This window comes from Fukomys damarensis, unplaced genomic scaffold, assembly GCF_012274545.1.
Source record: "Fukomys damarensis isolate Sample0158 unplaced genomic scaffold, DMR_v1.0_HiC HiC_scaffold_13, whole genome shotgun sequence".
NCBI classification, from domain to species: domain Eukaryota; kingdom Metazoa; phylum Chordata; class Mammalia; order Rodentia; family Bathyergidae; genus Fukomys; species Fukomys damarensis.
Genome location: NW_022900925.1, coordinates 8,095,112 through 8,121,317, shown reverse-complemented (window position 1 = coordinate 8,121,317; position 26,206 = coordinate 8,095,112). Strand labels below are relative to the sequence as shown.

At 44.9% G+C, this 26,206-nt stretch overlaps 1 protein-coding gene across 1 annotated transcript in view; it reads left to right on the top strand.

Annotated features, from left to right (window-relative positions):
* Usp43 (ubiquitin specific peptidase 43) overlaps positions 1 to 26,206 on the top strand; it is a gene marked incomplete at its 5' end in the record, with an annotated part of 69,056 nt that overhangs the window by 35,944 nt on the left and 6,906 nt on the right. The window contains 7 exons of the mRNA XM_010615026.1: positions 3,312 to 3,423; positions 8,318 to 8,421; positions 13,177 to 13,254; positions 14,229 to 14,355; positions 14,459 to 14,807; positions 20,565 to 20,723; positions 22,339 to 22,506. Of these exons, the coding sequence (XP_010613328.1) occupies positions 3,312 to 3,423; positions 8,318 to 8,421; positions 13,177 to 13,254; positions 14,229 to 14,355; positions 14,459 to 14,807; positions 20,565 to 20,723; positions 22,339 to 22,506 (1,097 nt within the window). The remainder of the gene's footprint in view (positions 1 to 3,311; positions 3,424 to 8,317; positions 8,422 to 13,176; positions 13,255 to 14,228; positions 14,356 to 14,458; positions 14,808 to 20,564; positions 20,724 to 22,338; positions 22,507 to 26,206) is intronic.

Genomic DNA, 26,206 nt, shown 5'->3' with positions numbered 1-26,206 from the left:
AGCATATTTAATATTTTATATGACAAAACAGTGAATGAATTATTCAATAAAATAAGGCCAAACTACTTGATTTCTTTCTTTTTATATTAAACAATTACTTTTTAATTTTTTTGTAGTGCAGGAGATTGAACCCAGGGCCTTTGCATTGAGCTGCACCCCCAGCCCTTTTTAGTTTTTGTTTGAGATGGGGTCTCATTAAGTTGCACAGGCTGGGTTCAAATTTGGGATTCTCCTGCTTTACCCTCCCAGAGTAGTGGGGTTACAGTCATGTACCACCATATTTGGTCAAAAAATTACATTTTTACTCTTGCCATTAATTCATACACATAAGCCCTAGATTGACTAGAAAGGTATCTTTAGAAAACAAAACACCGAAACCTTAAGATACTTTTTAAAAAGGATGGGCATGGTGGCACATGCCTGTAACCCCAGGATTTGAGAGGTTGAGGCAGAAGGATCACCAAAAGTTTGAGACCAGCCTGGGCTTCCTAGTGAGTTCAAGGCCAGCCTACACTGCAGTGAGATCCTATCTTAAAAAACAAAACAAAATAAATAAATTTTAAAGAAAATATAGGGGCATATATATGTCTGTCTGTGGTGGAGGGGTTATTCTCACACATTCACAATGGGGCCATTATTTGTATGTCTCACTGCCAGGTGGCTTGAACCACACATGCCTGGCTGTACCACCTGTATCAGCAGTGGTTCCATCCATCTGATGGGATGGTCATGCACTCCCTGGTTCAAACTGGTGGGAACAGCTTAACACCTAAAACAGGAGGCTATAAAGGAGAAGGCTGATGTTTTAATTGTACTTAACATTCTAAACTAGAAGCACTTAAAGGCAAAGGACAAATGTGCAAGAATATCTGTCAGGTGCAAGGTGAAAGATTCCTCTCCATCGTATAAAACCTAGTGCTCTCTTGAGGAGATGAACATTCTGTCAATAAAATGATCGCAGAAGCTGGGCATGTTGCTGCATACCTGTGATCCTAGCATTTAGGAGGGAGGCTGAGGACAGAGGATCATCATTCATAAGTTCAAGGCCAGCCTTGTCTATACAGTGGGTTCAAGGCCAATCTGAACTACAGAGCAATAGCCTGTCTCAAAAACCCACCACCAACAATGAAACAAAGTTGACCGCAAAGATTAACGTGAGTTCACAAAAGAAATGCATTCCCAGGTTAAAGTATTCAGCATCATTAGTAGTAGGGGACATTCTGATTGCAATAGCAAGGTAATATTCTTTGTTTTATTTTGCTTTGTTTTTTGAAACAGAACTATAATTCAGTCTGACCTTGAACTCACTATGTGGCCCAGGCTGGCCTCGAACTTGCAGCCTCAGCCTCCCTGGTGCTACAATTATAGGTGTGCACCATCATGCCTGGCTCAACAGCAAGATACTATTCTCTTTTTCTTTTAAATAGCAAAACATTTATTGGTGCATTTTAGGCATGCATAGTACTAACACATCCTAGGGAATCTGCACCCGTACGTGACACATCCCACCTTTCCCCCCATTCTCCCTTCTCCACTCGAGCCCCCTCCCCACCATGTACAAAAGTTTCGTTTCCATTTTCACTTTTTTTCTTGTCCCTTCCCCTTTCTTCCCTTCCTTCTTTTCCCCTCTCCCTCCCCACTTCCTTCCTTTTTCCTCCCTCCCTCTCTCCCTCCCCGCTCCCTTGTTCCCATTGACATTTGAATATTTTCTTCCCATTTCTCAATATCCATTAAACATTTTCGTCCTCATTCCACTTTTGGTTTCTCACACCAGAGAAACTGCTGTATTTAAACATGTGTGTCTGGTGTATTTCACGTAAGAGTATGGTCTCAGGGCCCATCCATTTAGCTATAAATGTCTGAAGCGCATCCTTCTTTATGGCAGAGTAGTGCTCCATTGTATAAAAAATGCCATTTCTTTATCCATTCATTGGTTGGTGGGCATTTGGGCTGTTTCTAAGGTTTAGCCATGGCACACTGTGCTGCTATAAACATGGGTGTGCATATATCGCTGATTTTATGCTTTAATTCTTTGGGGAAGATACCAAGATGGGAAAAGCTAGGTCAAGTGGAACCTAGTTTTAGTTTTTTGAGGAATCTCCACACTGATTTCCACACGGTTGCACCAGTCTACACTCCCACCAACAGTGGAGAAGGGTAGCAAGATACTATTCTTAACCTTTCACATTGTTAAGGAATTTTTAGACATTGATAATAAATACTCTTCTGGGCAAGACCAAAGCTAATCTTTTTTTCTTTTCTGTACTGGAAATTGAACCAAGGCCTTCACACTGAGCTTCATCCCCAGCCAACTCTTTTTTATTTTTTATTTTGAGACAGGGTCTTGCTGTTGCAAGTTGCCTGGGCTGGGCCTGAACTTGAGATCTTCCTGCCTCAGCCTCCTAGAATCCTGGGATAACAGGAATTACCATCACTATTTACCTAGGAAATTGGACACTTGCCTCATCGCTACATTGGTGTGGCTTTTTTGGAGGGCAGTTTGGGAATAAAGAACTTTGGTCTGCCTTTCCACTAAGGGAACTTTAACCTGTAGGAACAATTGGTTATGGGCAGCCAGAGGTACATGTATGAGAAGATACATAGTTCCTCCCATAAGCAAGCGCTGTTTACATAACAGCGAGAAGCAAATTGAATGCTTGTGATGCAGGATGAGTTACACGAACAGAACTGTACTCGATGGAAGCACAGTGCCCTGCCCTGTCCAGACACATCCCTGTCCATTTGTGCTGCATCTTCAGCAGTGTTTACAGGACAGTTTCACAGTCCACAGCGGGTCTTCATACGACACAACCCCGGAACAGTGAGTGGCCAGTGATTTGTCCAGCAGCGCTCTTGCCACAGCTGGGATGATAGCCACAGGCCCATCCGTGTTTCTTGCACTACAAGTTCCCTGTGGTGTGTGTGTGAGTGTGGGATGTGGAAAACGTTCCTGGTACTGAAAATATTCCTGATGCAAAACCTACAGCTGTGCCGTCTGGATTTATCCCTGCCCTGCTTTCTTCGGGTTCTCTTCGGCTCCCTTACTGCTCTCCCCACTCTGAGGAGTGTATCCTAGCCAGTCCAGCCCTGGGAGCCACTGCTTGCACTGCCGTGTGTCTCTGGCTGTGCCTTTCTGGCCCCCTTTTGCCTGGCAGTGTCCCCTGTATAATGCAGGGCTCTGTGCTTTGTGCTTGGCTCTAAACTCTTCACTTATCCAGTTCAGAGCAAACCATGAGTGGAGCAGCACTCATGACTGTTGGGTGTTGTCGGTTTTCCTTTGCTGAAATAACCTGATTTCCTTGCATTTCCAGATTTGGGCCGCCTTTCCTGATAAGGGAAGACAGAACCATTTCCTGGGCCCAGCTCCAGCAGTGTATCCTCAGTGAGGTCCGCTATCTCATGAGGATTGAGGCTCCTGCCCAGGTAGGGCATGTGTGTGTGTAGGAAAATGGAATCTAGAAGAAACTCTGGAGAGGGAAGGATTTTCTGTGAGTGAGAGTGTTTATGTTGTTTTATCATACAACTCTGATACACGTGCAAGGGAGTAAACCATTATGTGCCCTTAATGTTTTAATATTTGTGTGGCAAAACACTTTCCATACCAGAGCTTTTTCCAGACACCACTGGAATAAAGAGCAGTATCTACATTGTTATTTTCATTTTTGTATATTTGTGATTTTCCACCATTTTCCCTAGAGGATGGCATTACTGTAGTAATTTACACATTTAGATCAACAATTTCTTTCTTTTTTTCTTTTTCTTTTTTTTTGAGACAGGGTCTCACTTTAGTTGAGACTGACCTGGAACTCACTATGTGGCCCGGGCTGGTCTCGACCTCACAGCGATCCTCCTGCTTCAGCCTCCCGAGTGCTGGGATTACCGGCGTGTGCCACCATGCCTGGTTAGATCAACAATTTCAAAGGACTTGAGATATAATTTCTGTGGCATATTACAATTCATGATTGTGTCTGAGTGTGAAAATCTAGATATTAAAATGAATTTGTCCAGTCTTTCAGAATGTGGGATTTAAAGCTCAAAAGAAAACACTTTTTTGCCATATTTATTAATTTATTCTCAGATTGATAGCTCCCCAACTTAAAAAAATATTTAAAAACTGTAGATTTTTAGTACCTATAAAGCCATTAATGTTTTAGCTCCTATAATATCAGAAACCATTCTGATGGCTGCCCGGCATGGAAGATTTTGAAATTTTTAGGGACAAGTCAGTCACATCAGAACCTTGTTCCTCTCCCAACTATTCTCTTAGTAAGACCCTTTCACTTGGGTGACCACCTGATTTATTTCAGAGCCAATTCCTCATAATTCAGGTTCCTTTCTGCCCATACCTTCGATTTAGGATTTACACCGACTACCATTTTGCTGAAGGCCTTCACTATATTTGTAGCAATCTTTATCTCTCCAGAGTTTTGTGTGTTGTACTACAGAGTAGATCTGCCACAGAGCCCAAATTAGAAACTAACTTCTCTACAAGTAGGTCAGAAGATCTAGCAATAGCTTTAGCCAGCCCCAAAACCTGTGTGCTGCTGACTGCTGAAAGTGGGTGAAACCACTTTCATATGAACATTTCTCTCAGCCATCCTTATTCTCTACCTCATCACACACACACACACACACACACACACACACACACACACACACAATTTTGGTTTCTGTGTCTCTATCGTCATTTCAACATTAAGGACTGACCAAGAAACTGACCATTGGGCAAGCAACATTCAAAACAGGGAAACTCCCCTTGGCCCTGGATGCCTCCCCATAGATTCATCAGTAAATGTGTGGTTGGATATGGATTTCTGTAAAAATAATATGTTCCTAAAAGTTGTGAGGTTCCCGGGCTGGTCCACCGAGTCCAACCCGCAGTTCTTTTAAAAGTATGTTAAACAGTGAGTCCATATGGTCATAGCTTGAACATATTCAGAGTTCTCAACGCTGAAATGGAAAAGATGAAGCACAGCGAGCGTGCATGGAGGCCTCTAAAATGAACCGGCTTAGCCCAGAACATAGGACAGGAAAATGTGCCTTGTGCAAGTGAACAGTTTGTTGGAGAGAATTCCTTTGCCCGAGCGATGAAGAAGAGGTTTATCACTAGGGCGACGTGTTTGTGGTCACTCTGCAAACTTTGGTGGGGCTGGCATGGGCAGTTTGTGTGCGAGCAGGACTGCCCCAGCCTGTGTCGGGTCTTGTTGATGGATGGCCTTCCCATGCAGACGACAGTCTTGGGTAGGGGTCGCAGTGGAAAAGATTTTCCCCCTAGATCGAAGTTCCTGTTCTTTGTAGGGTGCACACTCTTCGGTGGCCACCCCAACTCAAACCCTGGAAGTCAGCCGGCTTCCAGTTACTGGTTTTCTCTCTCTCTCGAAGCTGTAGATCAACTAGAAGGTGGGTATAGTGCAGGTCGACGTACAAACTCCCTGAACTTCACACTCAGGACCTTTGTACTTAGCCTCCAGTAACTACAGTGAAATACCAGAGGAGCCTCATGTAGGAAGAGAAAAGGTTTAATTAGGTCACAGTTCTGGAAGTCCATAACATGGTGCCTGTGTAGACTTGTTTTGGCGAGGGTGGAGGATGATGACACCTCACAGTGGGGACATATAGGAGCAAAGCCGTCATATCTCCAAGTGAAGACAGACAGACAGACAGACAGACAGACAGACATGCCCACTGTGATCAGAGGACCTCTCACAAGGCTACATATTCCAAAGGTTCCATCACCACCTTATACTACAGTACCACTCGTGCACCAAGGCTTCAGTTACAACAGACCCTTGGGGGGCAGTTAAACAAATGAACTAAACCAGAGCAACCCTCTACATCCAGGGTCTGGTTCATCTGCTGACCCCAGGCCCTGATGCTCCCTGCACAGTCAGCTGCAGAAGTCTACACATGACTCCCTCAATCTGGATCTTTCTGTCCTCCCAAGGGCTGACTCTTCCTCTTTTCTAGAATTATGCTTTCCTTTGCTTCTTCCATCATAATTCAACATAGGGTTGTATGTATGTATTTTTTAGGGGGCGGGGTTCTGAGAGAAGGTCTCACTGAGCAGTTCAAGCTGGCCTTGAATTCCCTATGTGGCCAAGGCTGGCCTTGTACTTAGGTTGATCCTGCTGCCTCAACCTCCCAAGTGCTGGGATTACAGGTGTGCACCACCACCCCTGGCCTCTCTTTTCTCTTTTTTAAATTTTAAAACAAGGTCTTGCTAAGTTGGCCAGGCTAGACTCAAACTTGCAATTTTCCTGTCTCAGCTCTCTGAGCAGCTGGGATTATGGTATGCACCATCGTGTCCAGCTCATTAATGTTTTTTAAGCAAAAGTGTCTGCCTTTTTACCTTTGAGTTGGAAGGATTTTGTTGTTGTTGTTGTAGCTAAAGTCATCACTGATAACCTATGAGCACCGTATTTCTTCTACTTGAATGATGATTCCTTTGATTTTTTAAAAACCTATATAACATATACATTTTCTTAACTATTTATAAGTGTACATTAACTACATTCACAGTGTTGTGAGAACATCACTACTACCTATATCCCCAATTTTTCATCATTTCCGACGAAAGTGCTGTCTGCTTAAACAATTCCTCATTCCCTTTTCTTTCATCTCCCCAGCCCCTTGCAATCACCGTTTTACTTTCTAACTATGCACGTGACTATTCTGGGTACCCTGTATATACTAAGAATCATGTAGTACTTGTCCCTTTATATGTGGTGTTCTTCACTAAGCATCCTGTTTTTAAGGTCATCCATGTGCTAGCATCATATCTCCTCCTGCTCCTCTTTCTCCTTTTTCATTTTCCTTTTCCCTTTTTTTTTTGGTACTGGGGATTAAACCTATGGCTTTGTGCATGCTAGGAAAGTAGTCTCTGCCACTCAGCTGCCACCCAGCCAAGGCAGTGGTTCAGGCTGAATGAAGATATCAGTTAATGAGTGAGTTGCTAACACATAAGCAGTAGTGTTTTTGTTTTCTCCCTAAGGATCAAACATAGGACTTTGGGGAAAGAAAGGGCCTGTTATATCACGGAACCGCATCCTCAGCCTTTTTATTTCTTTTTGTTTTGGTTTTGGAGACAGGGTCTCACTGTGTAGTTCAGGCTGGCCTCAAACTAGGCCTTGCTCCTTCATTTTTAAAATGAGAAAAATTCCAGTGTGAGTCTGTACCACGTTTTGTTTACCCATTCATCTGTTGATAGGGATTTGGGTTGTTCCTATCTTTTGATTATCATGAATAATGTTGCTGTGAGCGTATTGGTTTGAGTCTCTGCTTACAGTTCTTTGTGGCTGATATGGTAATTCTGTGTTTTAAAGTTTTTGACAACCTGGCAGACTATTTCTACAGCAGCTATACCATTTTACATTCCCACACCATTCCAATTTCTCTGTGTTCTCATCAACACTTCTTTTCCTTTTTATTTTTTTAGAATTTTAGAATTATAGCCATCCTAGTAAGTGTGAAGTGATTTTGATTTACATTTTCATAATTACCAATGATACTGATCATTTTTGATGTACCTATTGGTCATGTATATATTTAGCAAAAGTGTCTATTCAAGTCCTCTGCCCATTTATGAACTGAATTCTGTTTTCCAGTGAATTTTTAAGAGTCACTTTCAATTTAGACATATCATTGACTGTAAAAGTAATTTCCATGCCAGAAATGTTAGACTATTATAAAATATATATTGAAATATACAAATATTATATTGTATGTAAAACATATTAACTTGCCTTTAGATAATTGCGTCAGCCTGGTGATAATAATTATTTTAATAGAGTAGGTTAAATCATCCATTAATGCAAAGGTACTTTTGTTCATGAACTTAATTCATTCTTATCCAATTCAGTTTGTGATCAGAATCATGGAAATAACTAAGTTTGTGAACTGAGGTAGCGCTGTAATTGATTTATTTTCCACTAACTCTATCAATATCTGCCTCAGTTAAACACTTGTTATTCAAATATACCATGCTTACATTTGGAGGACGTTTAACATGTTAAACATAATATTAGATTACTGTGTTAAAAGGTAGAGTGAGACTATTTTAGCCTTTATGTCTGTTTATTTTAAATACTAGTTATTATGGAAATGTTAGAAAAAAGTGATCACTTGTTTTTAATTCAAGTAATTTAAGTGATACCTAGGAGACTAATGGAGACCCCATCTCCAAATGCAAAATTTTAAAAAGGGCTGGGAATGTAGCTCAATGTGAAGGCCTTGGGTTCAATCCCCAGTACTTAAAAAAGTCTAATTTAAATCAGCACAAGGACTTGACGATAACCTGTCTCTGTTTTTGTCTTGGCAGAACCAGGGGTCTCTATTCTCCATCCGGGTTGTGGGGCTGTCCCTGGCCTGCAGCTACTTGTCCCCACAGGATAGTCGGCCCCTCTGTCACTGGGCAGTGGACAGGTAAGGGAAGTCTCTGGGTTAGGTAAGAGAGTGAGTGTGCTCTTATTTGTCTGAACTCTTTTGAGGCTGTGTATCAGTAAAATTATAGTAGAGGTAGGGATGTAGCTCAGTGGTAAAGCCTGGATAAGAGCCATTGCCCTGAGTTACTTCCCCAGCACTGTAAGAGACAAACAGACTGCCGGGTGTGGTGTTGCACACCTGTAATCCCAGCACTCGGGAGGCTGAGGCAGGAGGATCACTGAGTTTGAAACCAGCCTGGGCTACATTGTGAGTTCCAGGTCAGTCTCAACTACATAGTGAGACCCTGTCTCAAAAAACCAAAGAGACAAACAGACTGCCGGGTGTGGTGTTGCACACCTGTAATCCCAGCACTCGGGAGGCTGAGGCAGGAGGATCACTGAGTTTGAAACCAGCCTGGGCTACATTGTGAGTTCCAGGTCAGTCTCAACTACATAGTGAGACCCTGTCTCAAAAAACCAAAGAGACAAACAGACAAAGTTGCTTACAATAGTAGCTGTTCTAGGCCACTTACCTCTCCAGCATCAGCCACCTTGTTGGGTCCTTAAATACATTCTGCTCTTTAACCCTTATATCCAGATAGGTACCATTGTGGCCACTTTAAAGATGAAGGAACACCAAGGGTCCCAGAGATGATTAACTTGCTCACACTTGCATCATTAGTTAATGGCAGGTCCAGCTCTGAACCCACATTTAAACCAAAACACTCATCCATTTGATTGGGTCATGCTACTACACCAGCAGGAGCGTCCCCTCTCAGCTGGGTGAGAGTGTGGCCACTAGATCATTGGCCCCAAACCATAGAAGGCTGTGGACTATGACTGGGGGTAAAGCCAGCATGGTTGTGTCTCCTGGTTCTCCCCGTGTCCACCTGTGCTCTCTGTCCTGTGCAGAGCCTCCACAGGGCCAGCACAGTAGCAAAGGGCCATTTTCCTCTGTATACTTGTTGTCCAGCATTGTTGTTCATTTTCCTACGGTCTGAAAGTTCTCAGGAATGTTCAAAGATTCCCTGACTTGGTGAACCAAAGCTGACTGATGACAGAGAACCAGGATGGGGTGATCTAGAAGGTTCTGGAACCTATATCATATGGTCAAATATACAGTGAATATTTAAATTTAAAAAATTATTAGTAAAAGACATTGCTATTAACCTCCTTCGAAATACTTTCCTTCACTTCAAACCCAGTACCTCACCATCCGTTTTATTTTCTGGAACAGTTCTGGAAGCCCTCTTTCATGAATGTCTTTACAAGGCAGGATAAAAAAAATATATGGTGAATGCTGCTGCCGCCGCCGAGTGCCATCTAACATAAAGGCAGGCTCGTAAAATCATGGCCGCGTCCTCATCTTCCTTATTCATTGGATTTGGCACCTTGCAACTTCTGGCTCTTCCCCAAAGTCAAAATGGTCATGAAAAGTAAACATTTTGAATGAATTCAGGATTCAAAACCTGTGCCTGATTTCATTCCACTTAGCTTTATGATCTCTTCTACAAATTGTTCCTTCTTTATGGCTGACTACTACTTCATTATATATAATACTCATGAATAATATCTCGATAATAAAAATGTAATGGGAACACATAAAATACATGTTCTATTACTTAAGATATTATTATATTCAATATGTAGCTCCCATTTTCTTTTATTCATCTGTTGATGAGCATATTGACAATCTTCAAGATTTAGCTGTTATGAATTGTGCTCTTATAAGCATGGGTATGGATGTATCATTGCAATATGATGTCTTTAACTCTTTGGGGAAGGTGCTCAGAAGAGGTATGGCTGGGTCAAATGGAGTTTCTATTTTTTTTTTTTGAAAGAATATTCCTTTAACAGTGGCAGTGACTCTATGTAATAGCACAGAGAAAAGATAGTGGAGTGAGAAGGTGGTTGGGCTTCCTGTTTCCTAACCAGCCTGGATTTTAACAGCAGAGCGTCCCCTGGCTTCTCGCCTGGCTTCTCAGTGGTGTGGGAGGGTTGGGTTAGAAACTATGACTTTGATTACTCTAGATACCTAAGGCAGGTGGAACAGTGCAATATTTATAATCGTATGTTTGGCTCATGTCACTTGGTACCACGTCATCAAGGCTCATCCACGTTGTGGCACGTGTCAGAAGGTCCATCCTTCCTAAGGCGGAGTAATATTCCATTGAACAGATAGTCTACCTTGCAGTTTCCTAGCACTTTTTCTTTCTCTCGTTTTGGTTTTCTCGAGGTGTTCCTCTGTGGATAGGGAGCTCCACACGTTGTCGGGTCTCAGCACTGTCCCCTCGGCCCTCTGCTGACTCCTCCTGTGTTCTATCCCTGGGTTACCCTGCTCCTAGTTCTGCTTGCCACCTTTAGGTCGAGGGCCCCAGTTCTCTCCAGTCAGGTTTTTCTCTTACGTGGAGATCTGCTCATCCTGTGAAGTGTCTTATAGATCCGAAGCCTTTGCCAACCTGAGCACTTCTTGGTGCTCACTTTCTTCTTCCCATCTTCAGTATCTACATGGGGACATCGCTTCTCAGCCTTTTGGGTAAGATCAAGTGTACATGAGGTCTCCTCATGGGCTCAGCAATCCAAGCTGGGAACCTCAGAACCACCCCTGATTCCTGCTTCTCACCTCTTTACATTCAGTTCGTTGTTAGGACTTTCTTCTTTCAAATCCTGGCCTTCCTCAGATCTATCCCCTCCTCTCCACACTCATTATCCCATGAGTTCAGTGTTGACCCCTGTCATGTGAGTTTGAGCCCTGATCTTTTGCTTGGATCGCTCTGCAGCTCCTCTTTGACTTATGTGCCTCCAGACCAGTGGTCCTCTCCTCCCACTTTCATACCTGTTTGTTATACCCCCTTCAGTGGCCGGCCAGGGCCTACTGCATAATGTCGGTCCAAGGGCAGCAGATAGCCCTCCCTCTCACCAGATGGCCTGACACTTACCATGCCTACCTGTACCAGCACACACCCTCTCTCCTCCTGAGTTCTCTGCCAGTACAGACTTTCCCCTGGCTAATGCCTGCCTACCTGCCCTCCAGAGCACCCAGGCGCCTCCTCTGAGTTCTGGTACACACCCTGGGTGCATTCTGTTGATCTCTGTGTGCTTCCTCATTAGACTCTAAGGTCCTTAAAGTAGAGGTAGTTATGTACATACAATATTTGGAATATCATCTCTTCTCTTAACTTTAGACGGTGCCCTCTTTCCTCTCTGAATCAGGACTATGAGAAGAGATGTTTGTGCTGTTAGACCAATGATTGTTTCCATGTAAAGAGCAGATCTCAGGGTATAGCCATCCTTCTTACTCTCTGTGCCCCTAGGAGCTTGGTATAACAGAGTGGAAGGGGAAGCCCCTTCCCTTTTTCTACTCTTAGGTTTAGATCCCATTGGACAAGTAGTCTGTGACTAAGACAGGAAAAGATCAAAACTGTAGTTGTGTTGAAAAGACTGATTAAAAGATGTGATTGGGATATGAATCCAACTTGGGCTTTTGAATGTGTCTCGCCCAATTAAATCATGCCTCCACCCCATCCCCCATCAAGGCAGAACTCTCCAATTGTAGGCCTCCTTCATGGTAGAAATGGGGAGTTTTGGTGTTGTAAAGAAAAAGGCTTAGATATAGGGCTCCCTCATGTGTATCCTGAGTCAAATATTTATCCCAAATGCCCAATTTCACGCTTGCAGGGTGGTGCTGCTTTCAGGGAGCTCAGGGCATGGGTGAAGGAGAGTGCCAGCCTGCTACACTCAGGCCCTGGAAAGAAGCAACAAGAGGGGCAGAGCCAGTGGTTTCTCCCAATTCTACTGATCAGAAAAGGTGCTTCTCCTGGGGAAGGAGGAGGGCGGGGAGCAACAGGCTCATAGCTTAGTTCTTCCAATTCTACAGGAAGATGAGGAAGGACAATCAGTGTTCACCCCAAACAAACAAGGCACCACCAACCAGAGCCTGGAGAACTCCTCCAGCTCCACCGTACTCCCAGCCCTCTCTGGTTTTTGGTCACGCAGGAAGGTGCAGCTTTACCCTAGATTCTGGGTCCTTGTCCAGAGGTCTTTGCGATTTCGATGAGCTTGAAAGCATCTGTTGAATTACTATGACTCTGATTTCCCCCTCTTAATTCTGCTGTCGATTCTTAGCAGTCTGTTGGGTGTGGACTTGCCTCCCTTGTACTTCCCTGGTTCATTTCAGGGTGAAACCTCACAACTTTCGCTTCTCTCCGGCCCATCTCTATTGCATTAAGTCCTAGCAGCCTCTTCTGAAATGGGTCAGGCCTAGCAGTTGGAACGAGGTATATGTTAACTCACATAGATTTCCTGGAGGGCTTGGAAGGCCAGGAATTTTTAGGTGGCTTGGGTGGGCTGAGTGTGCTTCTCCCTCATTCTGTGGTGGGGGCGGTTAGCAGTTCTCTGGGGCTTCCTCCGTGTGGGCTGTTGGTGTGGGACGTTCGCATGGAGCTTTCTTCAGACACTGAGAAGGAAACTGGAGACTGTAATGGGACAGTCGGTCTGTGGACAGTTGATCTATGTCCTTGGAGTAACCCAAAATCTTAGAGCTCCCAACCACCCAAGGGCACGAGGAGACTTAAGATGTAGGTTTAGGACAAAGCCTTCAGCAGAGTTTGAGACCCTAGATAGCTTGGGTTTTGGTCAGTTTAGGGTGTTTCTGTGTGGAGCATCCATCCAAGGTTGCAGACCAACTGCTAAACCCTGCAGGACTGTGAAAAGGTGGCTCTGTGTTTCCTGACAGGCTCCCTTGCTCTCTCCTCAGGGCTTTGCACCTCAGGAGGCCCGGAGGCCCACCCCATGTCAAGCTGGCCGTGGAGTGGGACTGTGCCACCAAGGAGTGGTGAGTCATGGTGCCTGCCTCCTGCAGCAATGAGATGGGGCTGCCTCTACTCTAAATGTTCTCTGGGTCTCTTCCCCCAGTCTGATTATACAGCAGTGTACACAGCCCAAAGCTGTGTGCCCCATCCCTCTGGGAATCCAAGAGTTGTTAGTGCATAAGTAGCCCTCATAGCAATCGTGGCCATGATAGTGATGCTAGGAGTGGTGAACGTTGTAAGGTTCTCACCCTGTGCTAGTGTCCCTACTCGCAGCACTGTGTTTACTGTGACAGTTTACTGAGTCTTCGTCACACCCTCTGTGTGCGGACCAGGAGGTGGGGGGTCCTGTTGTACTCTGCATTTCTCAGAGGTGGATATGGAAGCACAGAGAAATTGAGCAGTGGCTTAAGGTCACGCAGCTCGTACTTAGCAGAGCTGAGATTTGAACCCAGGCTGTCTGGTTCAACTCCAGGCTCTTAATCAGTCTGTATCAGCCTTACTTTGAAACAGGACATATTTCAGTCCAATTAGTATTTATTGATCTCCTACCAGGTGAAAGGTCTTGTGCTAAGACAAAGAAAACAAACGTGGGTAAGCCAGGACTTGGTCTGCTGGGGAGCTGGGAGGGAAGACAGATGGCGTGAGACAGGGTGGGTGCGAAGTCAGAAGCATGCGAAAGCGGGCCTCAGGATGCCGTAGGAAAGGGTACTGCAACTTCACCTGGCCAGTGCTTTCTGCTGGGTTTGCTGTGGGGACAGACGGAGAAATGGGTAAGCCAGGACTTGGTCTGCTGGGGAGCTGGGAGGGAAGACAGATGGTGTGAGACAGGGTGGGTGCGAAGTCAGAAGCATGCGAAAGCGGGCCTCAGGATGCCGTAGGAAGGGTACTGCAACTTCACCTGGCCAGTGCTTTCTGCTGGGTTTGCTGTGGGGACAGACGGAGAAAGCCCTTTTGGAAGCGAAGGCCCTGAACACTGGTGTCTTCTCCCTCCACGCAGCCTGTTTGGGAGCCTCCAGGAGGAGCGGGTCCCTGACGCAGACAGTGTGTGGCGGCAGCAGCAGGCACACCAGCAGCACAGCTGTACCCTGGATGAGTGCTTTCAGTTCTACACCAAGGAGGAGCAGGTCCCGCCCTGGGCCCACTCCCGGCTGGGAAGGGGGCTGGCTGCCTGGCGATGGGTCGGCCGTGTGCTGCAGGGCCTCACGGTCCTGGTGGCTTCCTTTCCAGCTGGCCCAGGATGACGCGTGGAAGTGCCCCCACTGCAAGGTCCTCCAGCAGGGCGTGGTGAAGCTGAGCCTGTGGACACTTCCTGACATCCTCATCATCCACCTCAAAAGGTTCTGTCAGGTTGGGGAGAGAAGGAACAAGCTGTCCACACTCATCAAGTTTCCACTCTCGGGACTCGACATGGCTCCCCACGTGTCTCAGAGGAGCACCAGCTGCAAGCCAGGGCCGGGTTCCTGGCCCTCCTGGAAGCAGCCAGCCAGCCTGCCCACCGCCTACCCGCTGGACTTCCTGTACGACTTGTACGCCGTCTGCAACCACCATGGCAGCCTGCAAGGTGGGCATTACACAGGTGAGCCCTGCCTTGCCTCTCTGCACACAGCGGTCATGGCTGTGGGTCTTGGCTGTGGCCTGAGCCTCCTGGTATCTCTTTAATTGGCCCCTTTCTATGCTGAGCTGCCTCTGCACCCACTGTGACTGACAGCAGGATACCAGGGTGTGTGCCAGGCGGAAGGGTGCCTGGTACCCACTGCAGAGCTGAAGTTGCTTAGGCTGGTGGCTGGAATATGAAGTTAGTGGCTGCCTAAATTTCCAAGCATATCAAATATGGGTGGGTGATTACTGCAACCAAAAGAGTGATGTTTAGCATTGTCAGTGATTCTTCTGCACAAGGAATCTTACTTCTCTCAGATGGTATCTTTTTATTTTATGGGGTACTTTTAATTTCTGCTGCTCTAGAGAACTTGGGAGCAGTAGACAGAAAGAAGCAAATTGCTAGGTAACTCTCTCAGTGGTTCCTCCCTGGAAACTCTTTTAGAGTGTTCTGAATGATTGCTCCTTGAGTATGTCCTTCCCTGCTTCTGTCCCATCAGGGTATCTCAGGGGCCACGGGAGACCTACAGGAGAGCTGTCAGCAGAAGCAGCAGTGGCATGTTCCCTGTGTAGATGGTGGTGAGGGCTGATCCAAGTGATCTCTGTGATTCTGACAGGTTTAGGGTGTGGGCTTCCACTTGAGGGTGGTGCAGAGAAACATGAGAGTGCCAGGCCAGCGACACAGAGGGGTCAGAGGATGGGGCCGGCCTGGTCACACTGAAGTTACAGGGGACTCCAGAGTTGCTCTTGTACTGCTGTGTGGTGCCATCCACTTTTTCCACACAGCCCCTTCCCCAGTCTTTCTCTATGGCCTCAAAAATAGCTTGGCAGAAATCCTTCATGACCTGCATATTCCTTTGGAGATATTTCTCTTGCTAAATTAACCTCAGATTATTATTGTTTTTTAACAAAAAGTTTCATACCTGAATTAGTCCTTGTATTCACATTAATGATGAAAATAAGGACAACTGGAGGTAGGGTCTTGTCATTTCACATGTGGAATGTGCCAGTTTCTCATATAAACTTCTGGAAAGGCCCCTTTGTAAATTAAGGACACTGGTGTAGAATCACCCGGGGACTTAGAAGTCATGTAGGCTCGGGGGGTGGGGTGGGTGGTAGGTTTGTGTACCGTGAGCTTTGCCTTATCAAATACAAAATCCAGATCCCTCTCATGAGTAAGCGTTAAGGGGTGAAATCTGCAATTTTGAGGTAACAAGGGACCCGATTTCTGCAGAATTCTCCCAGGGTCGGTGATTGCCCGTACTACAGAGTATCACTTGAAAGAAAAAGGCTACTTAATACAAAATCAAAGAGAGGAAAGAAAGAGAGAGGGGACCAGCAAGGGTGGAAGCAGAGCAGGGTCTACAGCCAGCACTGCCGAGGGAGGTCGGGGCTGAATGCTGTCTGCTGCGCCACCTCCCAGTGTCCTTCTCACCACAGCCTTGCACAGCAGGTTAATGACAGAGCCAGAGGGTCTCCCCTGAGCCACTTAGCTGCAAGGTCCATAACCTCTGCCTTGCACAGGGTGAATGAGCTCTAACATGAATAAGACCCTGAACCATGCAGGGTGCCGTGGATGGGGACCAACCTCTTCAATCAGAGATGAGCACCTTCTTGTAGCTTCCTAAGAAGGGGTGATGGAGCGTGACATTTTGAGTCCTTGCACATCAGAAAACACCTTTATTCCCACCTTTGGTCGACAGGCTGGTTGGATACAGAGGCCTAAATTGATGATTGTTGTCCCACAGACTTGGGACAGGGATGGTTGGCAGGGACTGGGGTCAGGAATGGCGTCATCCAAATTACTTTGTTCCCTTTGGCTGAGATCTACACTTCATTCTGGAAACCTTTGGGTGCTTGATCTCTGGTGCCCTGGAATCTTACAACATGTACCCTCATGCAGGTCTCTTTTGTTAATTGTGCTAGGCATGGAGGAAACCTGTGCCTGATCTTCAGGTCTGGAAATTTCCTTATGCTCAATTAAAAAAATGTTAATTGGCACATAAAATTGTACATACTTGTTGAGTATCACATGATGGCTTGATACATGTACACATTGTATAATGTTTAAATTAGGGTCACCATATCTATATCCTCAAATATGTATCATTGCATTGTGATGAAAACATTAAAAACCCTTTCTTCTAGCTTTAAAAAATATGCAATACATTATTGTTATCTGTAGTCCTATGATACTATGCAATATAACACTGAATATAATTCTCCTGGCTTAATGTGTCTCCCCCCATTGCTGCTTCCCTCCTTGCTGGAATCCTCAGCCTCCAGTAACCCGTTTCTACTTTTGTCCTCAGTGAGATCAATTTTTTGAGATCTTATATCTGAGTAAGATCCTGTGGCCCTTGTCTTTCTGTTCCTAGCCTATTTCACTTAATGTGTCTGCTGATTTTTAAAATTCAACATAAGCAGACATACAGTTAGATACTATAAAGCTTCTCCGTCCTCCTAACTTCTCAATACTGCACCTGGCTTTTTTCACTTAGTGAGAAATCTTAGAGATCTTTCCATATGGGTACATAGGGAATTAGGACATTCATTGTTTTAAAAAATTGCTTCGTATTTTATTGTGTACATGCACCAGTTCATTTTACTTATCTCCTATTCATGGGCATTTAGGTTGTTTACAAACTTTCATTTTAATACAGGTAGTATCCCTGAGGCAGACTAAGAATAATGATCTCTCAAATATGTCCATGTCCTATACCTCAGGACTGGGAATATGTTATCTCACCTGGTAAGTGCAGTTGATCACTTAAGGTATCTCACCTGCTAAATGCAGTCAAGGTGGTTGATCAGCTGACTAAGACAGAGACGCTCATGTATCGCCTGGGTGGGCCACTTGAAATACCAGAGACCTTTCACTGTGGAAGAAGGAGGTGAGAGAGTCAGTGACGTGGGTGAGAGGAACTCAACTTCAACTCATCATCAATGGCTTGGAAGATAGAAGGGGCCAGAAGCCAGGAATGGGGGCAACCTTGAGAAGTTGGAAAAGACGAGCAAGCTTGCTGAGAGCCTTCAGGAGACTACAGCTCTGATGCTCCCTTGATTTTCGATCACTGAAGCTCAGTTTGGGTTTTGGCTTCTTGAACTGTGTAATAGTATATTGGTGTTGTTCGGAGTAGGTGTAGGGTGATTTGTTGCAGTAGCACTAGGAGACCAATGATCTACAAGAGTTTCTCATTTTCATTATCTTTTCCTTCTTATTTTCCATTTGATTATCTCTCTCTCTCTCTTTTTTTAACATATACTTTAGGATATTTCTTCAATTTCCTCTCCTAACCATGGTACTGCATGCTCTTATTGTGGCTGTCATGATTTTAACTGGTTAGTGCTCTTTCTCTTGTCTGGGATTTCTTCACCAGGGCACTCTGCTATTGCTTTTGGCCCTCACCCAGCCCAGCCTTTTGGGGTGCCTCATACCTCCAGTCCTGAGCCCCCAGGTACACCCCGGTGAATGGGTCCCTGTCTCTCTCCCCAGCTTGGCGGGCATTGTAAGTTGAGCTCCCTTGGCTCGGCAGGTGTGTGCGGGGGTGGGAGGTGGTGGTGGCCCTACTCCGTCTGCTTGCTAGGCTCTCAAAATGGGAACTGGTCTTTCTCTCCCACTGTCTTTTTTTTATTATTATTATTCTCATTGAGTTTATTGGTGCATTTAGGTATACAGTACAGTTCCATTCATCACTGGGATCTAGTACCTTTACATGACAGGTCTTGCTTCTCATTTTTTCCCCTTCCCACTGTCTTTTGACGCTGTGCTTTTACTTCTTTCCACCTTCTGGAAGTATGGTCATTTCACTGCATTTCAGAAATGTACATTTTTAGAAATCTAGAATGCCTTCTGTTGGATTTTAAATTTGTAGAGTAGGTATTGCAAATCTATATTTCAAACTCATGCAGCCTAAAAAAACCGGACAGTGCAGAGTCTTGATCCCATCTTTGTTCCTCATCATCCCCCTCCCCTTCAACTACTTTTAATAGTGTCTTGTCTATTCTTCCATACTTTTCTTTATGTAAGTGCAAGCAACTGGGAGTAAATCTTCGCATATATATTCGTATAGTTCCATTATATCCCTAATTTAAGTGAGTTAAATTTTCTGAGTTGTACCGCCCCCCTCGCCTTAAAGTCTGTCTTGGAAATCTTTGTAAATTTGTTGGAAGCTTCCCTGCCCTCTGTAAATGCACCACATACATGAAGCAGTTCATTAAATGAGTGCCCAACAGGTAGACTTCGGGCTGGTTTATTACTTTGCTCTTACAAACATTGCTGTCATAACCTTTTACATACGTCATTTCCTACGTGAACAAGTTTGTCAGTAGGAAAACGTCTTAGAACTGGGATAGCTTGGTCTCTGAGGGTTTTTTTGTTTGTTTTTGTTTGTTTGCAGGCTAGTGCTCTGCCACTGAACTATACCCTAGCCTTGGGTTGGCATTTTGACAGATACTAAACCAATTGCTGTGCAAAGGTTTGTAGGAATTTGCACTCCTGCAGGCAGTAAGTGAGTGCTTGTTTGCCCATAACCTCTCCACTCTAGTGTTGTTATACCTGCAACAGTGGTGTATCAGTGTAAGTGTAGCACTTAGTTTCTCACAGTGTAAGTTTAAGCCTCTTTTCCTCTACCTAACAGCTGTTGTGGGTCCTTTTCTATGAACTTTCTGTACATATCCCTTGTCTTTCAAGTGGACTATTGTAACAAGCTCTGTGTAACTTCTGTCACTTGACTGTTCTGCAGTCATTTGTCACTGAGCAGAAGGTTGTTATTTTTTCTAGGTAACCAAATGGTCATTTTGTTTCTGTCATGACTTCTCAAGTCAGCAGTGATTGGAAAGCCTTTTCTTTTGTTTTTTTTAAACAAGATATTTTGCCTGTGTTTTCTATTAGTACTTTTATGGTTTTACATTTTTATGTTTAAATTTTCAATTTGGAGTTTCTCGATACTCTTAAGAAAATGGGATTCAGTTTTTTCCCAAAGAAGATACTGATTTTATCCCAAGACCACCACTTATTGAAAAGTGTACTTCATTACTTGAAACTCCTTCTGTCCTAATGGATATTACTTTTTTCTTTTTAGACAGGGTCTCGCTGTGTAGTTCAGGCTGACCTTGAACTCACTATGTAGCCCAGGCTGGCCTTGAACTTGTGGAGACTCTGCTGCCTCAGCCTTCCATGTGCTGAGATTATAGGCATTTGCCACCAACCTCTGTGGAAGTTACATTTTTATGTTTGGGTGTTTGTTTGAGGCAGGGTTTCACTATGTAGTTCAGGCTGACCTTGAATTCTTTGTGTAGCCCTGGTTGGCCTAGAACTTGCAGCAGCTTGCCTCAGCCTTCTGAGTGCTGGGATTACAGGCGTGCGCCACCACGGCTGGCTTAAAATGATTTTTATAATGTTATAAAGGTGGTAGAAAAGGAAAGCAAGAAGAGTGTGTGGTAGAAAGCGTTGTGACCGTATGTGACCTGCAGAGCCAGAATTATTTGCTCATCTGGCCCACGTAAGGATTCAAGCTTAAAATAACAATGCCCTTTATCAGTAAGAATCTGGGAGTATGACTTATGGATCATTTCTGATGCCAGACTTCATTCTTAGTCTACCCCACCCTCCAACACCCATGGAATTTCTTCTCGTTCTGTTCTAAGCGTGTCCATTTTCCAGCCTTGCCAGTGGGGAATGTCCTCCCGCCCTTTGGGGTTCTGATGACTGAGACTGGGTTCTGGACCTTTGCAGCTTACTGCCGGAACTCTCTGGATGGCCAGTGGTACAGCTACGATGACAGCACAGTGGAACCGATCCGGGAAGATGAGGTCAACACCAGAGGGGCATACATCCTATTTTATCAGAAGCGGAACAGTATCCCTCCGTGGTCGGCCAGCAGCTCCATGAGAGGTGAGGCTATTGCTTGTCTGAGTGCCTCAGGCTAGTAGCTCATTTGTCCAGATATGGGGTGGATATACTGTATTTCCAGAAAGGGGAAAAGAATGATGTCACTGGGTGTGGTGCTGCGCACCTGTAATCTCTGCACTCAGAAGGCCGAGGCAGGAGGATTCCTGCAAGTTTGAGGCCAGCCTGCGCTACATAGTGAGCGAGGCCTTCTCTCAAAGCAAAAGTTGCTTGTCTGAGTGCCTCAGGATAGTAGCTCATTTGTCCAGATATGGGGTGGATATACTGTAAGTCCAGAAAGGGGAAAAGAATGATGTCACTGGGCGTGGTGCTGCGCACCTGTAATCCCTGCACTCAGAAGGCAGGGGATTCCTGCAAGTTTGAGGCCAGCCTGCGCTACATAGTGAGCGAGGCCTTCTCTCAAAGCAAACAACACAAAAGCAAAACAAAACAAAACAAAGAATAGTTTCTTTCAGTCAAAGCTGGGTGACTGGGAGTGTGTGACATTTAAACCTATGCTATAAGCTTGTGTTAGTCCTGCAGTAAAAGAGTACAAGGCCTCTCTAGAAAGTATGGTTGCTTAACGATCCCCCAGCAATTCTTTTATTAACCTCAAACATGCTTGGAAGTCTAGAGGAAAAAAGTGCCAAACTGACCCTTTTGTGTAACGGAGTCCACTCCGTAAGGCCGCTGTCCTTATTTTGGGGCTGGGAGAGCATTTAGCAAAAATTAATGAGATTTTCTCTTAACCATCATTACAAAATGGCCAAATAAACCAAGAATTCTCAGCAGACCTGTTAAACCTAATGCAAGTGTAGCTTCTACATACTTAGAAAGTAGATACTGAAAGAATAAAAAAATACCATATTAGAAAAGGGCAGATTTTCTTACTGTCCAGTGTAATAAAGATAATATCGCCTTCCAGATCAAAGAGTAGACATCCTTAATGACCATTACAAAAGACTTTGTTTCCCTACACATGGGGTACGCCCTTCTAACGTAGTTTATTGCATGGTAATCCTTGGGAACTGAGGCCATGGGTCCCGGGAATAAAACTCAGACTATGGCTATCGCTGTAAGTAATAAAGTCCTTTGGTTCTGGAAAGAAAGTAGACTGAAAGAATAAAAAAATACCATATTAGAAAAGGGCAGATTTTCTTACTGTCCAGTGTAATAAAGATAATATCGCCTTCCAGATCAAAGAGTAGACACCCTTAATGACCATTACAAAAGACTTTGTTTCCCTACACATGGGGTATGCCCTTCTAACGTAGTTTATTGCATGGTAATCCTTGGGAACTGAGGCCATGGGTCCCGGGAATAAAACTCAGACTATGGCTATCGCTGTAAGTAATAAAGTCCTTTGGTTCTGGAAAAACAAATAAAAAACTTTTGGGAAGCCTGAGTCGGTAACTAGTAATTTCACGGAAAGCATTTCAGTCCTCACCAGCGTACTTTCCTTTCTGTGCCCCCCTGCCTCTCCCCAAACCTGGAAGGCTGGTCACACGGGCACCACCGTAGGACTCTCGGGCATGCAGCACTGTTGCTGGCAGGGGAAAGCGTGTGCCCTTTGGTTGCTGAAGGGAGGGTTGGGTGCAACCTCCCCGTGCTTCCTCTGCAGGCTCCACCAGCTCCTCCTTGTCTGACCACTGGCTCATGAGGCTTGGGAGCAATGGGGGAAACAGCACCCGAGGCAGCCTGCTCTCCTGGAGCTCTGCCCCCTGCCCCTCACTCGCCCGGGTACCCGACTCTCCTCTCTCCACAGACAGCCTCTGCCACCAGGAGAAGGGTAAGTGCCTTGCATTTGCTGATTTTCTGTAACAGCCGTTGTCCCTCCGCTTGGTCAAAGTGTTGGCCCTTCCTAGTTCTGAGCACAGAGTCATTCAATACAGGAGGGTGTTCACCTGTCACATAGGGTCTCTGTGACCTGCTTGCACCCGTCCCTCCTCCTCGTGCCTCCATGTATAGGTACAGTGGGCCCTCTGTGTACTTTTTTCCTCTAGACTTCCAAGCATGTTTGAGGTTAATAAATGAATTGCTGGGGGACCGTTAAACAACCATACTTTCTAGAGAGGCCTTGTACCCTTTTACTGCAGGACTAACAAGCTTATAGCATAGCTTTAAATGTCACATGTTTGTAGAGCCAACCAGGTGCAGATTGGAAATATTTGGGGGGAAAAAAACCCTGCATCTGTACCGAACATGAAGACTTTTTTCTTGTTATTATACCTAAACCAACTATTTCTATAGCACTGACATATACTGGGTGTTATAAATAATCTAGAGATGATTTAAAGTGTACAGGAGAAGGTCCATAGGTCCTACACAGACCCCGTGCCGTTTTATATCTGGACTTGAATGACTGAGAATTTTAGTGCCTGCAGGGGGACCTGGAACTGATGGCCTGTGGATCCCATGGATTATTCTACATTCCTTCTCGGCTCTCACGGAGCCTGTTGTCTCATGGGGGCCGACAAGTAATGAAGGCAGCAGTGTGACTGAGAACGGGGATAAATAATCAGGAATGAAATATGGAGGCCAGGAAGAGGGAAAGTGGCACAGAGTGAGTGGGCTGGGCGAGCATGTGCTTGAAGTGGCATTCTGAGGAGGCGGCACTGAGGGAGAGGGGGCGCTGAGGGAGAGGGGGCGCCTCACGGGGAAGTCTGGGGAGTGCATTCCAGGAAGGGAGCATCAAGGGGAACGGCCAGGGTCGGGGTGGGGTAGAAGAGCCCAGAGGTGGCCAGAGCTGAGTTCCTTGGCACCCATTCCTGTGCATTCCTACTTTTTTTTTTTCTTTTCCTCCCAGCACTAGAGATTGAACCTAGCTACATCCCCAGCCCCTTTTTGTTTTTTACTTTGGGGCAGGGCCTCCCTAAGTCACTTAGTTGCCTAGGCTGTGCTGGAACGTACCATCCTCCTGCCTCTGCCTCCGGAACGCTGGGATCTGTGCCCCTGAGCCCGGCTCCATTCCTACTCCTTACTGGTACAGTGGGTTGCAGCCCACCCTGGCCAGGCATTTTTTTTTTTCTCCCTGCGTTTTCATGACTTCGCATTTAGAAGAACGTCTGTAAAAGAGGGAAATGTTCTTCAGACTTGTTCATCCCTGCAGCACTGCCTATGATCAGCTTATAAATTTGTCTCAGCACCATCCGTGGAAAGGCACAGTACCCCGGGCCCTTTGTCAGCTCTCCCAAGGAGAAAACTGTCTGACATCGTCCCTGGTGGAGGCAACTCGAAAGGATGAGCACCTTTTCAGTGCAGCACAGGAAGTGTCCGGCACAGTCCCTAGGCCTCTCCTGAGGGCCCTGAGCCTTCGGTAGATGAGCAATTGCTCCTCTCACTCTGGAGGGCGGTTTCCTTACAGTCCCTAAAAGTGAGGAAGATGGGTAGGGATCCTCCCCAGAGGAGCTCTGGGGCTCAGACCTCCCCACTTTTCCGGACAGGAGTTTTTGTTGATAAATTTGCACTGTGGCTTTTATTGGCCCCCCAAGATTTTGTTTTTCTCTTTTTCAGCTCTTTCCAGGTAGTGTGTCATCTCAGTTTTCATTTTCTTCTTTGATCTAGATGTTATCTGGGAGTTTCGAGTATTTCCGATTGTTTTGTCACCTTCTTATTCTTTATTTCCAACTCGGTGGATTATGATCCAGGAGTGTGATTTTCAAAAGTTATGTTTCTTGTGATCAAGTTCTTGATTATTATTTTGTAAATGTTTCATGTACGTATCAAATAATACACCTTGTCTCTTTGGGAAATGTGAGCTTTGTTTACTAGCTGTTAGGTGAATTGGTCATTCATTCAGTTCCTCTGTGTCTTTTAATTTACCGTCTCTAGGACTGCTGCCTGGGAAGATGTATTGAACCTTCCTGCAGAGCTGTGTTTTTAATCATGTACTCCTCAAATTTTAATAATTTTGTTTTATATTGTTAGCTGCTTTGTTAATAGGTATCTGTGAATTTATCACTGTTGGATCTCCCTTTTTTTAATAAACTGTGCTTTTTATCATTATAATGTTGCTCTTTATCCTGCTTAATATTTTTTAAATCCTAAATATACTTTGTTCAAGGTTAAGAATTCCATTCCTTCCTCCTTTCTCTATTTGCCCCTGCCTGGTGTCATTTTGCTTTTTGCCTTTCTCTTTTGCTTGGTGAATTTTCTTTTTCAGAGAGTTTTAAGTGGTTTGTGGTAAATCGTATGTTGCTGGGTTTTTGTTTTTTGGTTTAATGTAAAAAATTCAGAGCTCCCCCTTGGTATAGTGCCAGGGTTCAAACCCAGGGCCTCACACAAACTAGATAAGCACCTCCTCCACTGAGCTGCACTCGGAGCTCTAAAGCCCGTCTCTTGTAGTTTTTATTTTTGACGGGGGAAGGGGGTACTGGGGATCGAACTTGGGTCCTTGTGCTTGCGAGGCAGGCAGCAGCACCACTAAGCTAAATCCCTGGCCCCAAGCCTGTCTTATAATTGAATAATTTAGTCCACTCATACTAAATGTGACATCTGCAATATTTGATCTAATCCATTTCATATTTTAAACTTTGTTTCTTTTTCCTTTCTCTGATCATTGTTGATTTGATCATGTTGCCATTCTCTTTTTCCCTTGTTAATCTGAAGTTCTGTGTTCTTTTCTACCTTGTTACAAGTACTTGGTATTTTCTTGATATTTATAATCAAGCACATTTTCCTATATTAAATGGACGTAGAAAGTCAACTGTCTCCCCCAAGGAACTGTACTTCTTTTCTTTCCTTTTTTCCTCTCTCCCTCCTCCCTTCTTCTTTCCCTCCTCTCTTTTTCCTCCTCTTCTCTTTCTTTTAGTTACTCTGGGGATCGAGCCCAAAAAGCACTGAGCCCTTATAGAAGTATTTATTTATTTATTTTATTTTTTAAGACAGGGTTCGTCTCATTTTGTAGTTCAGGCTGGCCTTGAACTCACAGCGATCCTCCTGCCTCAGCCTCCCCAAGTGCTGGAATTATAGGTGACTATCACCACAACTAGCTAAGATTTTATTTTGACACAGGGTCGTGCTAAGTTGTCCAGGCTGGCCTCAAACTTGTGCTCCCCCTTTGACCTCCTGAGTAGCAGGGGTTACACATTGCACATTTCATTTCATCCCTACCTTCTCTTCTCTCCTTCAATAAGAACTATATAATATTTCTGTTGTCACTCTGTTCCCTGCCATTCTGTCCAAACTGAAAGCTTCAAAATGCTTCCAAGTGCTTCTGGTCTGTTTTGGTCTCTTACCTCCTGACTGTTAGGTTTTGCTGAGAAGATCTGGTACTCTGTTCCAGGCTGTCCTTAGAATTTCTGTCCGACCCAACTTAACCTTAGGTGACCTTCTGAGGGCTGTCACACAGTCCCTCATGCAATGCGGACAGTTCACAGATTGTAGGGTCTGCTGCTGGACTGGTTTGTCTCCTTTGTGTTTCTGTTGTCCTGAGGTCTGGGTTCTGCTTCATTCATATTGGAAACCAAGCCTGTTTTTTTTTTTTTTTT